This window comes from Cavia porcellus, unplaced genomic scaffold (assembly GCF_034190915.1).
Source record: "Cavia porcellus strain 051 isolate PalLab524CR breed Dunkin Hartley unplaced genomic scaffold, mCavPor4.1 scaffold_17, whole genome shotgun sequence".
NCBI classification, from domain to species: Eukaryota; Metazoa; Chordata; class Mammalia; order Rodentia; family Caviidae; genus Cavia; species Cavia porcellus.
The window spans coordinates 56006155-56022419 of NW_026947500.1; the positions used below are offsets into that span (position 1 = coordinate 56006155).

General features: G+C 55.1%; 1 protein-coding gene across 1 annotated transcript; it reads left to right on the forward strand.

Annotated features, from left to right (window-relative positions):
• The first annotated feature begins 3257 nt into the window (after positions 1-3257).
• On the forward strand, positions 3258-9206 carry Ms4a15 (membrane spanning 4-domains A15). Its single transcript, XM_023563397.2, has 6 exons — positions 3258-3508; positions 6320-6442; positions 6908-6964; positions 7451-7543; positions 7642-7755; positions 8393-9206. Exons 1-6 carry the CDS (start codon positions 3284-3286, stop codon positions 8507-8509), a joined length of 729 nt encoding a protein of 242 aa, XP_023419165.1. The 5' UTR covers positions 3258-3283; the 3' UTR covers positions 8510-9206.
• The last annotated feature ends 7059 nt before the right edge of the window (positions 9207-16265 follow it).

Sequence of the window (16265 nt, forward strand, 5' to 3'; positions counted from 1 at the left end):
CTCCGTAGCTGCCAGGAGACTCCCAGCCCAGACGGCCAAGACCCAGGGGTCCTGAGCTCTCCTAAGTCTCCACAGCACAAGCAGTGGCCAGGTGGCCAAGGAAAGTCCAGCAGCCATGTCCCAGGGTTTGGGGACAGGAACCCTGCCCTGGCCACAGTTGGAGTGGATCCACAGAGGTGCAGGCCCAGGGGTTGCTGCTCAAACCTGAATCCGCTCACAGTTGACCAGGGCATATTAGGGGCAAACCTGGGTGGTCCTGACCCTGCCCTGGGGCCCAGGGCTGCTTTGGGGAGTACTGGAACCCAGAGCTGTTGTGCAGATTCCACTTGCACCACCTGAATGCCACCCTGTATGTGTGTGCACGCGCACACACACGTGTGCACACTCACCCCCACCTTCTGTTGCGCCACTGCCGTGGGGTCTGCGGCCCCTCCCTGAGCAGCACAGGTAGAGGACAGCCTGGGGAAGCTGTGACCCTCACAGGGAGGGGCAAATGAAGGCTCTGCAGCACAGGGACTCACACGCAAGCTCCTGGAGCAGAAGTGTGAATCCAGGGCAGAGATGCAGGCACAGCGGCCACAGAGCTCCAGGTGAGTCCCGTGGCCCCAGGGACCAGGGAAGGGGGCATCCTGGGCAGGGGTTTGGGTCAGGGTCTCAGACCACATGGACACTGAAGGGGGAGGATGCAGGGGGACCCAGCTGGGAGAAGGTGGGGCATCACCTTTCCCCATGAAGAGTCCAAGAGGACTGAGGGCCCCAAGGACCCCAGCCCTGGCCTGGCTCCCAGGGAAATGGAGCCTCAACCCAGCCTGGCCCTGAAGGGTCCAAGAGGGGCAGGGGGACCCTGCAGGGATTTTTGGCCAGCATCAGAGGAGACCCAGGGGAGGAGGTCCTTGCCACCAGAGCCCAGTGGTGAGGCAGGGTCTTCAAGGACCAGGCAAGGGATGTATCTAGCCCACTGGATGGGCCAGGGCATTACCATCTGTCACCTCCAGAGATGACACCAGATGCCACAGGTCAGACCCCAGTGATCATGTAGAGGGCCCAGACAGTGGGGGACACAGTGGCCGGGTATCCCTGGGGCCTGGAGCACCTCACACCCTCTCACTGCACAGACACCCACTTGATGGATGGAGAGACTGAGGCTGGAGAGGCCACCAGCTTGTGGGGTGGGGCAGGTGCTTGCTGGGTGATCCTTTGGCTTCGACTCCGGACAAAGCCACCTCCTCCAGGACACTGTGGTGGTGCTAGAGCTCAGCTTCCTCTGCTGAGGGGGAGGGGACTTCACAGGATCCTTAGCGTGGGCTAAGGTAGGCACCATGGGGCAATGCGGTCCTCAGGTGGGTGGGGAGGAAGAAGTTGGGGTCACCTTTCTACCACCCCTTCCCCGCCCCTCCTCTTACTCCTCCTCTCCCCTGTTGCTTCCCCCCTCCCCTCCACTCCTTCCTGGAAGGGGACAGAGGGTGACACCAGCTGTGAGGGTCTGGTGGGCTGGTGGACCCCACCCTGGGACTCACTGCTACTCCCCTCACCACTCAGCACAGGGCGCAGGTCACCCCAGCCCAGCTCAGCACCTGGCACCAGAAGGTATGAACCTGCCAGTTGCCAGTCTTGATTTTGAAATGAGGTCTCCCTAAGTTACTGTTACCCGGGCTGGGCTCCCTGGCCACTCCCCTGCCTAAGCCTCCCAATGTGCAGCAATTCTAGGCCTGTGCCGCTGCACCAGGCTGAAACCTGAACAGTATTGTCTCTGACAGACGCACTAGCTCTGCAGGCCCACAGTGGCCCCACCTACCCTGTACACCCTGGCCACGGTGAGGCCCACAAAGTGCTGGGTGGGCACCCGAGCATGTGAGGGACTGCTGCTGTTCCTCCAGCAATGCTGCGTACCACAGGTGATGGCCAGGTCTGTCCACTGCACGCAGCTGTCGCCTGAGGCACCCCCAACCCCTTCTACCCCCCCTTTCCTCCTGGGCTTCCCAGCCACGTGGGCATGGTGGCCCACAGATGGCAGTAAGAGCCAGGCATCCTCTAGCTGGATAGCACTAGGACAGGCCCATGTGCCAGCCAGGTCAGTCCCTGCCTCAGCTGTGGCTGTGGGCTAGAGAGGCCCCGAAAGCCCCCAAACAGCAACACTGCATCCCTGCCTCTCGGCAGAAAACCTATTTTGGGAGGTGTTTTCTCTCTCCCAGGATCACACGGCCTCTGAGGCCTCTGTTCCGTCAGGTTCTCGCCTGGGCCCAGGTGAGAGGCTGCTAATTATGCACACTCTCTCCTGGGTCTTTACAAGGTATAATCAAAAATACAGTGAATGCTGCCACCAAGAGCCATTTCATGAAAAGGCAGTGCCAAAAACAAGACACTGTGTCCTCCCCACCTTCTTCATCACATCTGAGACTTCCACCTCATCCCCAAAGTCACAATGACTATGAAAGGTCAACACTTTGAATCAGTTCAGGACATCAAAGCAGCTGCAGCAGTGCACCTAATGACCCTCAGGGAAGAGGACTCCTGAGCTGCTGCAGAAAGGACTGAGGACGAGTGTGCAGACGCGAGAGGAGGTTTGGAGGGGATTCGTGGCCATCTGTCTTTCACTGTAGTATTTTATTTGTTTGAGCATTCACTGTATTTTTTCAGTCACCCCTAATATAAGATCCAGATCCTTACAGGGAACAGCACACAGGAGGCCTGCGGGTTTCGGCCCTGTGTTTCCGGGGCCTTTCTGTGCTGCCATCTCCAGTCACACTTCTCCCCACAACCTGTGGGGAGCCTCTCTCTGTCTCCCAGCCAAAGGTCCAGTGCAACCCTTGCACAAGCCAGCATCCAGGACAGATCAGACAGTCACCAAGTAAACGGCACAACCCCTATTGCCCAGGACACACAGGCGGGGTCTGGGTCTCAGGGAAAAGAGGGCATGAGCAACTCTGCCTGCCTCTCACTGTGTATTCTCAGGGAGCCACTTACCCTCTCTGGGCAGGTAGAGGTTAAACCCGAAATCCTGCAAAGGTTCCTCTCATCTAACTTCACCTCCAGTACTCAGCTCCCCCAGCAGTGATGGATCAACAAAGACAGGCCACCCCACTGTCTGTGCACTGACAAGCAGGTGCAAATGGGTGACCACCAGGCTAGGGATTTAGCTCAGCAGCATAAGAACCTGCCTTGCAAGGAGGCGGTTGTGATTTCAATCCCTGGTACCAATTAAAAAAAAAAAAAAAAAAAAATGTGTGACCACCTTTGCAATCTCTGTCTCCCCAGCCTCTGTTTGCCGGGCTCACCCTGCACAATGTCCACCCCTCCTGCCAGCAATGGGGTCTTTGTTGTCATCCCCCCCAGCAATGCCAGCGGCCTCCACCCACCTCCAGCCGTCCTGCCCACCTCCTTGTGCCAGCCTCCCGGGGTCATGCAGTTTGAGGAGCCAACACTAGGGACGCAGGCGACCCGGGCCACCCAGCCACCTGATCTGCGTCCTGTGGAGACGTTCCTGACAGGAGAGCCCAAAGCCTTAGGGGTAAGACTGACATCCTGGCATCCAGTGACCTCAGGTGCAGATGCTGGGCAGGGAGGGGACGGGAGAGGGGGCTGGCGGCAGACAGATGCCAGGGAGGCCTCAGCTGTGTGCCAGGTAGAGGCTCCTTCACCAGGGTTACACTCACAGCACCGAGGGGGTGACAGAGCTGAGACTGCTGACACTCTAGCAAGGGTGGACATAAAATTCTCCCCAAGGAGGTAACACTGACACCACAGCCTGGGAGTAAGGTGGGAGGCAGCCAGGATGATCAGGCAACTGAGGAAACAGTCTCCAGGGACAGGGAGCCCGGAGGTGGGAAAGGAGGTCCTGTTGAAGGGGATACAGGAGGTTGACACCTGCAGTGCTATGGGTCAGGGACGAGGGAGGAAGGCGAAGAGAAGATGAAGCGGCAGGGAGAGCCAGCTCCTGCAGGGTGACAGTTCATGATAGGTGGCTGCAAGGTCTTTTGCAGTCCCAGATGGCCTCAAAAGAGGGGGCAAATAAGAGGATGCATGGACAGATGCATGGACAGATGGATGGATGGATGGATGGATGGATGGATGGATGGATGGAAAAAGATGAATGAAAGTATGAGTGAATGAGTGGATGGACAGATAAAAGGATGGATGAGTGCATGGATGAATGAAAGGATGGATGGATATCAGATAGATAGATAGATAGATAGATAGATAGATAGATAGATAGAATCTTCGTTACTCTTCTCGTTGAGAGAAAATACCCAACACCTAAAGTTAAGGAAGGAAAGGTTTATTTAGCTCACAGTTTGTGAAGGTCTTATTCCATAATCAGCTGGCTCCAAGGCTGGGTGGCACATAGCAGAGGGGCAACAGTTCACAGCAGCAGAAGCAAAAGCCACAAGAGAGAGACGAGCCTCTCTCTGTCCCATATACAGTATTCAGTCTGTCAGGATTAAGATGGTGTCCAACCAATCAGCGAACAGATCCAGCAGTCAGCCACCCTTAATCCCAGCACTGCAGTGTGAATCAGTCACACGCTCTAGATTCAGCCACCTCTGAAAAACTTCTGTGACCCCATGAGACTTTGAAGGAACATCTAGACACAGACCACAACAGATGATTGACAGATAGACAGATAGATAGATAGACAGATAGATAGATATGCACACTTTGTTGCTTAAGAAAAACTTTAATTAAAACCGACAGTTTATTGAACACAGAATGACTCACAAGTCTGCCCGAACTCAGACAGGTGAGGCCCAGAGAGCCTGGCCTGACCATGTGCACATGCAATGAGCTTTGACCCCGAGAAGCAGAGAGGAGACATGACTACAGGGCCACAGCTGCCCTGTGGATATGACCTGCTCAATTCGGACACAGTCTGGTCAGTGGGTTGCTGTGATGGGCTGCAGCTCACTTGATTGTGTTAGGCTGGAACCCTGTTGTTTGTTACAAAAGTGTGCTCCTAAGCGGGTTTGGGCTTAGTGGTGCATAAGTTGGGGGGCAGTGTACTAATAGGAACTCAGAGTAGGAAGACTGGCTGATACATGCCTGCTCATACAGCCTTGGTTCTTTGGCTTCAGTTCCCCCCATGTGAAAGATGAAAACAGTTTTGATGATGATGGTTATGATATGGTGATGGTGGTGATAGTGGTGGTGGTAGTTGTGGTGATGATGATGGTGGGGGTGAGGGGGTGATTGTGGTGATGATGGCAGGGGTGGGGGTGGGGATGATGATGGTGGTGGTAATGGTGATGATGGTAGGGGTGGTGATGATGATGATTAGGGGGTGATGGTAATGGCAGCTCCTGTCTATGAAGGGTCCTGGACAGGTGTGACACTGTGACACTTACACTGACAGTGTAAGTGTGGACTTACTAGGTTCTCAGAGCCACCTGTGAGACAGAGGTCATAGCACATAGCACATTGCACAGATTAGGACACTGCGGCCACTCTCCCCAGACTGCACACTGGTAGGTGGCATCCCACCACCTAGGACAGCCTGACTGTGAAGTTCTACTTTAAACCCCATATTGTCTGGCTCAGACCTGATGGTCTGCAGAACTGTACCCATGTACAAAAGCTGTATCACGGTTCCTTGTTGCACAAGGAGCTGGAGATGGTGAACAAATTGGAGCACCGATTGCTGGGATTGTGAGACCTCTGAGGGGAGCCAGGATCCCAGAACCCCACAAAGGCATCTGGTGACTGCAGGAAACACGGGTGCTCTCAGGGAGCAACGCCCAGGGAAGATGCTGCTCTGCACAGTTAGCCTGCGGCTCATAGCTGGTGAGCTGCTAAGCATTCCTGAGCCTTGGTGTCCTGGTTTCCAGAACTGAGACTCAAGCACCCAGCTCCTCCATTAGGATGGAACAAACTGGGTCTCCCACAGCTCCCTCTCCAGGTGCCACTGTGGCCCAGCAGCCAACAGCTCCACCGCTGTCAAGGGTCGTTCCTGTGCTCAGAGCCCTCAGATGTGATCTCATCTTAAAACAAACTGAGTGGAGCCCCTGGCAGCTCCCCTCCCCAAGACGGATCAGGCACACCAGAAAATGACAAAAACGCTAAAGGAGAGGCTTGCATGCCAGCAGTGGGGCACAGGAAGGGCACAGGGGTCAGACCAGAGGCAGGGTTCAGCACAGATGGGGGCTCGGCCACTGCAGCCTGCAGGGTTGCAGCCTGGGGGTGTGGGGAGATGGCTTTCTTGTAAATCTATTGCCTCAGAAAAACAGGATCTGGGGAGGTCTGGGGGTTCATGGGGACTGTGGGAACTGGGCCAGGGGTGTGCAGTGCTGGCTGAGTCCTTGTTCCCCTACCTCTACCCCCACCCCAGACAGTACAGATCCTCATCGGCCTCATCCACCTGGGCTTCGGCAGTGTGCTGCTCATGGTCCGCCGCGGACACCTGGGCATGCTCTTTATCCAGGGTGGTGTCCCCTTCTGGGGAGGATCCTGTGTGAGTGGAGGCACATCGGTCCCCACCCCAGCCCTTGCCATGACCCCTGCCTGACCCCCTCCTGTGTCAGGGAGCTCCTGGCCAGTAAGGCTACCTGGCAATGGGAAGATGGGTGACAGCCAGGCCTGCACCTGTGACACCTGCTTCCCACGCCTCCTCCCTTTCTGACCCCTGATGGCCCCGTAGCCCCTGAGGGTCCAGCACTCCTGGGCTCATCATCAGGGTCTGACTTGCTCCAGAGGCCCTGGCTTCTCCTCCCAGCCCTGGCCACAGTGATCAGTGGTGCTAAGGACCACGTGAGGACCCGGTGGTCCCCAGAAGAAAGAGGGTTCAGGGCTGCTGGAGTAGACACTACTGCTAGGAGCCCCCAGACCCTTGTGCACACCTTCAACACCCAGGACACCTCGCTATGGGCCGAGCCTGTGTCCCCGGGCAGGGCCCTTCACACCCACCTCCTCCCCGTAGTTCATCCTGTCTGGATCCCTGTCCGTGGCTGCTGAGAGGAGCCATGCCAACTGCCTGGTAAGTCAGGGTGTACAGAGGAACCACCTGTGTCCACCCCAAGAGGAGCCTATGAGAGCAGATGAGCTGCTGCAGTGGGGGGAGGAGCCAGGACCTGGAGAGGGAAAGGGCAAGGAGACTTGGGAGCTGAAGGAGCCTGGGCTTGGGATGAGGGGGCTGTGCGAGCCCCACCCAGCCAGGCCAAGGGAGACCACCCCTCACCAGTGCAGAAGCCTTGAGGCACATGCCAGTCACCCCAACACTCTGGGAGGCTGAAGCAGGAGGATCCCAAGTTCAAGTCCAGCCTAGGCAATTTAGAAAGATCGTATCTCCCAAAGAAAAATGGAAAGGGCTGGGAATGTATCTGTGGGATGGTTCCGGGTTCCGTCCCTGGTGCCACCAAAAGCAGAGAAAAACACAGCCAGACTCCAGGAAAAAACACAGCAGGCCAGGCTCCTACGTCCTGTCCCTGTGTCCCTGTCTCTCCCCCTCACGTCCCTCCCGCAGGTGAGGAGCGGCCTGGGCACCAATATCCTCAGTGCCGCGGCCGCCTTCTCAGGGACAGCAGTGCTGCTCATGGACTTCGGCGTCACCAGCTGGGTAACCCGTGGCCCGCGGTCACCACAGGGTGGGGAGGGCACAGGGACGCTGCGCTGGGGCTGCGCCCAGCCGGCTCCATGATGAGGCTCTATCCCCAGGACGTGGGCAGGGGCTACCTGGCAGTGCTGACCATCTTCACCATCCTGGAGTTCTTCATTGCAGTGGTTGCCGCCCACTTTGGATGCCAGGCCGCGCGCACACAGGCCAATGCGGTGAGCGTGGGGAACACAGGACAGGCCTGGTGAGGAGGGCCGGGGTAGGGAGCGCCCCCTGCAGGCCCACGCCTGCGCCTGCGAGGCCGACTGCCCGCCTGGAAGAGGGGAAGGGAATAAAGGAAGGGGCGGGGCGAGGGAGGGACCAGGAGGAGCAGGGAGGGGAGGGCAAAAGGCAGGGAGGGAAAGGATCTTCCTGCTGGCCAGGCTCATTCCATAAGGAAGTGGACCTGGGCCCGGAGGACCAGGCAGAGCGCAGCAAAGGGGGTGCTGCCTGGGGTGAGGACCCTTGGGGACACTGGCTCTGGGAAGCTGCCCACAATGTTGTCCAACACAGGGTCTGTCCAACACAGGAAGCTGCCCAGGCCCAAGACCAGGCCTCTGTAGGCTGTGCAAAATATCAGCTGTAATCCCAGCACTCTGGGAGGCTGAGGCAGGAGGGCTGCAAGTTCCAGTCCAGCCTGGGAAACTCAGCAACATAGTGAGACCTTGTTTCAAATAGCAGAGAAGGGCTCAGCCTGTAGCTCAGTGTGTAGGTCCTGGGTTCAATCCCAGCACTGGAAAAACATCTGGATGCGCAGATATGGGCACAGCCGGAGCCTGGAGCCCACCAGTATCCCACTCTCTCTCCCTACAGTCGGTGATCTTCCTGCCCAGCGCCTTCAGCTCTGACTTCATGGTGCCTACTCCAGCCGCCTCCCCACCCCCTGCCTACGACAACGTGGCCTACGTCCCCAAGGAGTCCTCTGAGTAGCCAGTGCAACCCCAAAGGCTGACCTTTCCTCTCAGCCAGCCTCTCCTGCCCAGCCACCCTGCCCCATCCCTCTGGGCCCAGACGGAGAACCCAGCAAGGGTGGTTCTGTCTACACCTTCCCAGGGCTCCTTCTCAAAAGACACCAGCTGGGTGTCCTGAGTGTGTGCCCCTCACCCCTCCATGCCCTGTGCTGCTGGCCCGGCCATCTGGCTTCCAAGACCTGATGCTCCCGAGAGGTACAGGTGACCTTGGCTCTGTCCATGCCACCACATCGACCTCAATCCCCACCCTAAATCCACAGCCTGGAAACCAGAGCAGGGTCCCTCAGGGTTCTGGGCTCCCTGCAATCCTGGGTCTGGGCTGGCCTCGCCCCTTCTTCCTGAGACCCTGCTTCCCCTGTGAATGGAGCTGGTCCTGACTCTGGCCCTGCCCACTGCCTGAGGGAGAGCAGGCTGCAGAGGAAGCTGGAGATGCTGCCCTCGCCCCACGCAGCATGGCAGGGGCCACCCACCCAGGGACCCTCCTGTACTCTTCAGGGCTCCCTCCCTTCCCCATTGCCCAGGATCAAGGATGCCCTACCAGTAACCATAGGAACCAGCTGGATCTCCAAGGGAACAGGAGACACCTTACCTCTGTCACAGACCCTGGCGTCACATGTGCCCCATACCATAGGGGCAAATAAACAGTGTGGCTTTGAGGTTGGGTGTTCTCATTTCTGATCTCAAGGACATCCAAGGTTGTCCCAGCAAAAGGCACCAGTGGGTGTCAGTGATGTGCCCCGTGCGGGGTAACCCCATTTACTCTGCCCTCACCCCAGCCAAGGAGGCCACATGCGTGCCTCAAGCTAATCCCATGCCCAAGGTCTCTGCACTACTAAAATGCAATGCTGGGATTGGAACCCAGCTCCCTCTGACATCACTCTGTGCTCTTATCCCACAGTCCCCCAAGGCAAAATTCCAAGTGCTTCCTACCAAAGCCATTCCCTCCTTCCTTATCTCTCCAATCCAAGGACTGGACAGGACTGCATTCACCACACCCATTTCATCCAACAGACTCCTACTTTCACTTCAAGACCGAGTTCAACTGCTGCCCCTGCCCTGAGTCTTCCCAAAGGAGGGGTGGTCATCAGCCACTTGGCAGGACAATCAAGGTGCCACAGGAGACCCTTACTGCCGGGGTCATGCCCTGCAGAGCTGGGATGGGGCCTGACCTCAAAAATCAATGGTGGAGCCTGGTGTAGTGGCCAGTGCCTGTAACCTGGGAGGCTGCTATAGGAAGATTACAAATCCAAGGTTAGACATGGCAACTCAGTGACTCGAAGTAAACAAGTAAATCTTTAAAAGGGCTGGGACTTTCGTTCCATGTAGGCCCTGGGTTCAACCCCCAGCACTACCAAATGAGAAAGAAAAGTGGGTACTTAGAGCTTAGAAATAAGATTGAAAAGTGCAGAATGGAAAAGGGTGCAGAGGATTTAGGCGGGGTTTTCCAGACACAGATAAAGAAGACTGGAGGGCTCAGGGCCGAGGAGAGGGGTCTGAAGAGCAGGGAGGGCAGTGGGAGAAGGAGGTGGCTAGGTAGGGAGCCCACTATCTGTGCTCTGCTGACTGGGTCCTTCTGCTGACTGAGTCCTTCAAGGGAACAGGGCCAAAAACAGAGCAGTCGGGGGGGGGGGGGGGGCTGAGAAGACTGCCACCTCCTCACTGCCTGGGCCACAGCCTGGGGAGCCAGCTAGCGGTCTGGAGATGTCCCGTGCAGACAGCAAAGGGCACCACACGGAGAGCAGATGGCAGAGCTGGCTACAGACAGAGAGCAAAGGCCCCAGGGCCTCTGCATTTCCCTGGAGGCCACAGCCACCTAACAACACTGGGGGTGGCCACTGCCAGGGACCAGGGCATCCCCAGCAGAGGGCAAAGAGAAGGAGTGAATACAAGGAGAGGGAGCTGGAGAGGGGTCTCCAGAAGAAGCATGCTGGGGACTGGGAATGTTCCTAAGGGGGCACGCTATGTTTATGGGTCAGGAATCCCTATCGCATGACAGCATCCTTCATTGCAAGTCTTTATCGCTGGAGTCAGTACGATCCCGTCCAAAGTCCCAGCAGTCTGTTTGGAGGGAAACTGATGAACCAATTCCAACACTCCTATGGAAATTCAGAGGACCTAAGAGACCCTTGAAAACTTTTTTTTTTTAGTACTGGGAATCAAATTCAGGACCTGGTACTTGCCAGGCAGGTGCTTATGCTGCTGAGCTATATCCCGCGCCCCCTTTTTTTCTTTTTCTTTTTCTTTTTCCTTTCTTTTTTTTTTTTTTTTTTTTGAGAAAGGGTGTCACTATGCAGTTCAGGTTGGCCTTGAGCTCACTTTGTAGCCCAGGCTGGTCTTGAACTCTGAACAATCCTGCCTCAGCCTCCTGCGTGCTGGGATTACAGGCGAGCGCCACCACACCCGGCTCACAAAAACTTTTAAGAAAATTGGAGGATTTAAACTAGACCCTCAGAGTTAGTAAAAAACAGTAATTCAAACAGTGCAAAAATAGGCAAATAGACCAATGAAACAAAACTGAGAAACAAACCCCATGCACAAAAATTTGACCTATGACAAGGGACCAGCTGTGGTTTAGTAGAGAAAGAAAAAAAAATTTTTTAATAAATAGTTTTAGCTAGCATGGTGGCACACACCTGCAATCCCAGCACTCAGGAGGCCGAGGCTGGAGGATCACTGGAGGTTCAAAACCAGTCTGAGTTACAAAGTGAGCTTAAAGCCAGCCCAAATTACATAGTGAGACCCTGTCTCCAAAAGAGAAAAAATAAATAGATAGATAGTTCTGGGGCAACTGGATGTTGTATAAAAAATACAAAAACAAAAAATAAAGAGTAAACTGAACTCAACTCTTCCTCAACACACAAAAAGTTAATTCAAAGTGGTTCATGGATTTAAATTTTAAAATTAGAGCTGGGTGTGGTGGTGCACTCCTGTAATCCCAGCACGCAGGAGGCTGAGGCAGACAGATCATTGCAAATTCAAGACCAGCCCAGGCTACAAAGTTAGCCCAAGGCCAGCCTGAACCACCTAGCAAGACTCTGTCTCAAAAAGACAAAAAAAAAATCAAAACAACTTCTGAAAGAAAACATAAGAAAAATCCTACTTTGGAAGAAGCAGATTTCTTACAGGGGACACACACAGACACAAGTAACTGTAAAAAGTGAATAGATTGAAGCATCTTAAAATTAGAACTTCTGTTTATCAAAAAATACCAGGGGAGGGGCTGGGGATTTAGCTCAGCGGCATAAGCGCCTGCCTTGCAAGCAGGCAGTCACGAGTTTGATCCCCAGTACCGATAAAAAAAAAAAAAAATACCAGGGGAAGTGGAAAATGCAAACCACAGTCTGGGAGAATTATCTTGAAATTTGTAATACCTGGCAGAGGTCGGTGTTATGGCTTAAAAACTGGTGGTTCACTTAATGCCATTGGAAATAAATCACCATGCTGCTGAGTGTAGATGTCTCACACTGAGGAAAGTTGCCAGCATAAACAGAGATGTGGAGAAGGAGAAGCTAGGCATTAAGATGCATTGAAGCGGTAATGTGTTAATGTGTTGAGGCAGTGAGGTATTGTGGGTTCTCCCACCTGTTGCTGTTTGAGTCATTAGGTTCTCCTGAAGAAGCTTTGATCCTCACATTAAGCATTGCTTCCTGGCTTCAGAGAGGAAGATGTGTACCATTTGGTCTCCAGGATGAACTTGGCACACTGGCTTCCTGGCAGGTACTGGACTGTGCTTGTTGTCGGAGGAGCTTGGGGCCTTCGTGTCGCTGAAGATGGCTGTGGTGCGCTTCAGGACAGCCCTGTGGTCTTTGTTTTGAGTGGACTTTGTTTTGAGCTGGACTTCTCAGCTCCAGCGTAGAACCCTCAACCCACCATCCCAGCTCCTTCACCCTGCTGACATAGACTTTCTGGCTTCCACTGCTGACCTTTGGGCCTTCCGCGCACAGATCTGTAAAAGAGACTGGTGTGGGATCTGGACCTCCAGTTGGACTCATGGGAGGCACTGTCATGAGCTCTGGGTTTTCATCTGGACTCCTGTGGGATGTTGCTGTGGAATTCAGGCCCTTGGCTAAATAGTGTATGTCTTAAGTGTTGTGGACAGATTTCCTGTAGTTTCTTGTGTTAACTCTGGGTGACCATCATAAAAATAATATTATAAACTCCATGTCCTGATTATAATTGTTCTCTGCACAACCCCTGACTACAACAGTCAGGCAGACAGAACGGGTAAGCAGCTCCTGGGAATAAATAAGCAAAAGAGGTTACCAGGTTTAAAATGAGTAAAGAGACTCCAGAAGATTGTCCAGTAGGAAGTTGGGATAGCAAACAAATGCGGCAACATCATCAGACATCAGAAGCGTAAAAACTCAAACTCAAGGGAGACCTCACAGCATGTTGGAGTGGCCACAATCCCAGAGGACTCCTACCGGCGCTGTCAGGTCTCCAGTTCAGCTAGAGGAAGGAACAGGAAGTGGCCGCACTCTGGGAAACACCTGGCCACATCTGCTGTTAACACCAGCCCAGGCACAGGACTGGATCTGGCAGCTCTACCGTAGGCATGGTCCTAAGGGAAATGAATGTCCACTGGAGACAGATAGGGCAGTCCTTGGTGACCCCTTCCTACACAGTGGGCCGAGACATCAACAATGGAATAGGAAAATAGCCATGTGGAAAATATCAGTGAAACATATGGTGAAAGTTGAAATTTGTCCTTAAAATGATCACAGTAAAAAAAAAATGCAAAGTTCTCCCCTCACTTTGGACACCCTTATCCTGTGGTTCTCACCACTTTCTGCAGCAGCTCTGTAGTCCTCTTTCATGAGAGTCTTTAGTTGCTCTGTCTTGACTGCCTTCGTGTCCTGAATCCATTCAAATCACTTTCCTTCATGGTCATTCTGCCTTTGGGGAAGAGCCAGAAGTTACACAGTGCCAGGTCTGGTGAATAAGGTGGAGGAGGAAGGCCATAGCATCAAGGTTTTATTTAACAGAAATTGCCATAGACATTTGTTCAAACTGGAGTGCTCAAATAGTATGGTAGATATGTAAATAAACAATTTTATCACTGCACAAGACCTTGTTATAGGTTAGATCAGGAGCATCACCCAAAGGTCTCACCTATGCCCTGTTTGGAAGGTAACTGAGTCACCTGGACGCTATAGCTAACTTCCTGTTAGGGGGCGTGGCCCGGTCAGCACAGGTGGTCCCTGGGAAACTAGCCCCCTGGAAGCCTCCTCTCCCAGCTCCCCCTTCTCTCTGCTTCCTGCCCACCATGCCATGAGCAGCTGTCCTCTACCAGGCCCCTCTACCATGCTGCTTCCATCCTGGAGACACTGACCGTGTGCTACAACCGGGAGGGAACCCAAATCCACCTCACCTGCCTCAAGCTGATTTTTTTTAATTTTTAAAAAATAATAAATGTAAGCATTTACAGCATGTTTTGACTGCCCCTTGTAAACTTTGATGTACTTATTTAAAAGGAATAAACGAAACAGCGTACTCGGCTGATACATCTGAGAGGGGAGTTGATCTCTGCATGCCCTGGTGAGCACTTCAAGCCCTGATAACTGTCCCAGGTAGACAGCTGGGGATGTCAGGTACCCGTAGTACTGAGTGACCACAAGCTGCGTGTGCCCAGCCAGTGTGGACACGCTCCCACTCTCCGCTGCGTGTCATCTCTGTTCTTTTTTTTTTTTTTTTTTTTGTCTTTTTCGTTTTTACCGGTACCAGGGATCGAACTCATGACTGCCTACTTGCAAGGCAGGTGCTTATGCCGCTGAGCTAAATCCCCAGCCCCCTCTGTTCTTAAAAATCGGGGAAACAACAGGAAACAAGCCCTGGACCACAGCTGGCTTCGTGCTGCCGGGCTGAGGGCTGAGGCGTGGCTTCTCAATGGGGTGGGGGGTTCCATCGTTGCCTGGCGCCCGGCTGTTGCCTCTTCCGAGCCAGCTGGGGACACCCTGCAGCTCGTGCCCAGCAAGGGGGTCGTGGAGTGCTGGGTTAGGGTCCCTTAGATCCCGCAGACGCCACCACCACTGCATTTCCTCTGCGTCCACTTCCTCTCACCCATCTCGGTCCTGGTGCCCGCTCCGACAATGACGTCCCTCCGCTCCCCAGACATCACTCTCGTCACCGTCTGCCCGGTCACCTCCTGAGGGCTCCCCGCGTCCACCTGCCCCCAGCCACTCCCCCGAGCCAGCTGATCTCTCCCGCAGGGTCTGATGTCGCCCTTGTCCTCACAGGAGCCAGCGCTGAGACCCAGGCCGGTTGCCTCCCAGAGGGCCCACTGGCACCATCACAAGCACCCCACCACCCTCCTCCGCTCCCTCCGCGCCCTCGCCCTCCCTTCTCCCCCCTCCCAGAGCCGGCGTTGCCCCTTCCCCAGCAGCCACCCTGGCGCCTCACTGCTCGGGAGAGAACCGAGGTCAGCGACGCCAACGCTGCTGCGCTCAGACGCCAAACTCTGGCGGGGTCTGAGCTCAAGATTCCAGGATTCACAGCTACCGCCGCCCGGCCCCGCCTCCCTCTCCCGCCCCTCCCACTAGGCTCCCTGCTCTGTCCACCTCCACCCGGTTCAGACCCACCGCCTCCAGGGGGCTCACCTGCGCCGCTCCCCTCTTCTCTGACCCCTGCAGCTCAGCACAAATCTCTTGCCTCGCTGCCCTGGGGAGATTCCAGATTCCCTGCCCTCTGTGTCCGTAGCCCAGGCCCCTTCTCCACCTCCCATCCCGACTCTGGCCCTCTAAGTCATGCTGGCCACCATCTCCGCCAGGCCCCCCAGCTGCCTCATCCGGGCAGGAGCCCCTATGGCTGTAAAGCTGGATGTGGGCGCTGGGCAACCCCTCCCAGCCACACACCTCGGGTCTAGGCCCCAGCCCAAGGAGGAGTCATACAGTGAACAGGGCAGGGGTACCCACCAGGCCTGCTGGGGCAACAGGCAGGTGACTGCGCTCTCAAAACCCAGTGTGAGTGACATCACCGTGAGGGGCATGCAGAGGACTCGAGACAGTTGTGCTTGGAGGCTCTGAGGACACTGTGACTGTGTGTCACAAACCCACTCCCCAGCAGCTTGTGGGTGTCATGAGCCCCAGTTCACAGAGAGGGAAATTGAGGCCCCAGGAGGCCCCATTACTCATTCAGGACCACAACACTTCGGGGTTCAGCCACACTGGGCACTCAGGTAGGGGGACCCCAGGTGACCCCACAGCACCCTGCGGTGCTCAGCAAGCCCAAGGCGGCAGTGCCAGCAGCAGAACTCCAGGCACCATGGGCCCTCGGGATGCTGCCCTGTGCGAATGTGAGAAACATGGAGAAGCCAGTGAAGAGAGAGCCTGGGGTAGGCATCGGGATGGAGCTCCAGGGTTCACACTCCTTAGGACTCAAAGGCCCCCCCTCCCCAGCCCCAGGAACCTACATAACAGGCCTGGTATTCGGGCCAGGCCGGCATCCTGATGGACTAAACCAGAGGTAACAGCATGCTTAGGATACCACGGGAGAAGCCTAAACACTGACTGGGTGCTAGTATCTAGGAAGCAGCAAAAAAACAGGGTGAAAATAGACTTTTCTGACCCCTAGTGTTGAAATATCCCTCTTTACCATTAGTTTGTTTCTGTGGAGCCAGGGGTTGAACCCAGGGCCTTCACATTGGGCTATGTCCCTGGTTCTTTTCATTTTTGAAACCAGATCTTGCCCAGCCTAGGCTTGACTTTGCAATCCTCCTG

Coding starts and splice junctions, on each gene's coding strand:
- Ms4a15 (XM_023563397.2), top strand. CDS start 3,284: ATGTCCACCCCTCCTGCCAGCAATGGGGTCTTTGTTGTCATCCCCCCC. Junction 7,544..7,641: donor ACTTCGGCGTCACCAGCTGG/GTAACCCGTGGC, acceptor CTCTATCCCCAG/GACGTGGGCAGGGGCTACCT. Junction 7,756..8,392: donor CGCGCACACAGGCCAATGCG/GTGAGCGTGGGG, acceptor CTCTCCCTACAG/TCGGTGATCTTCCTGCCCAG.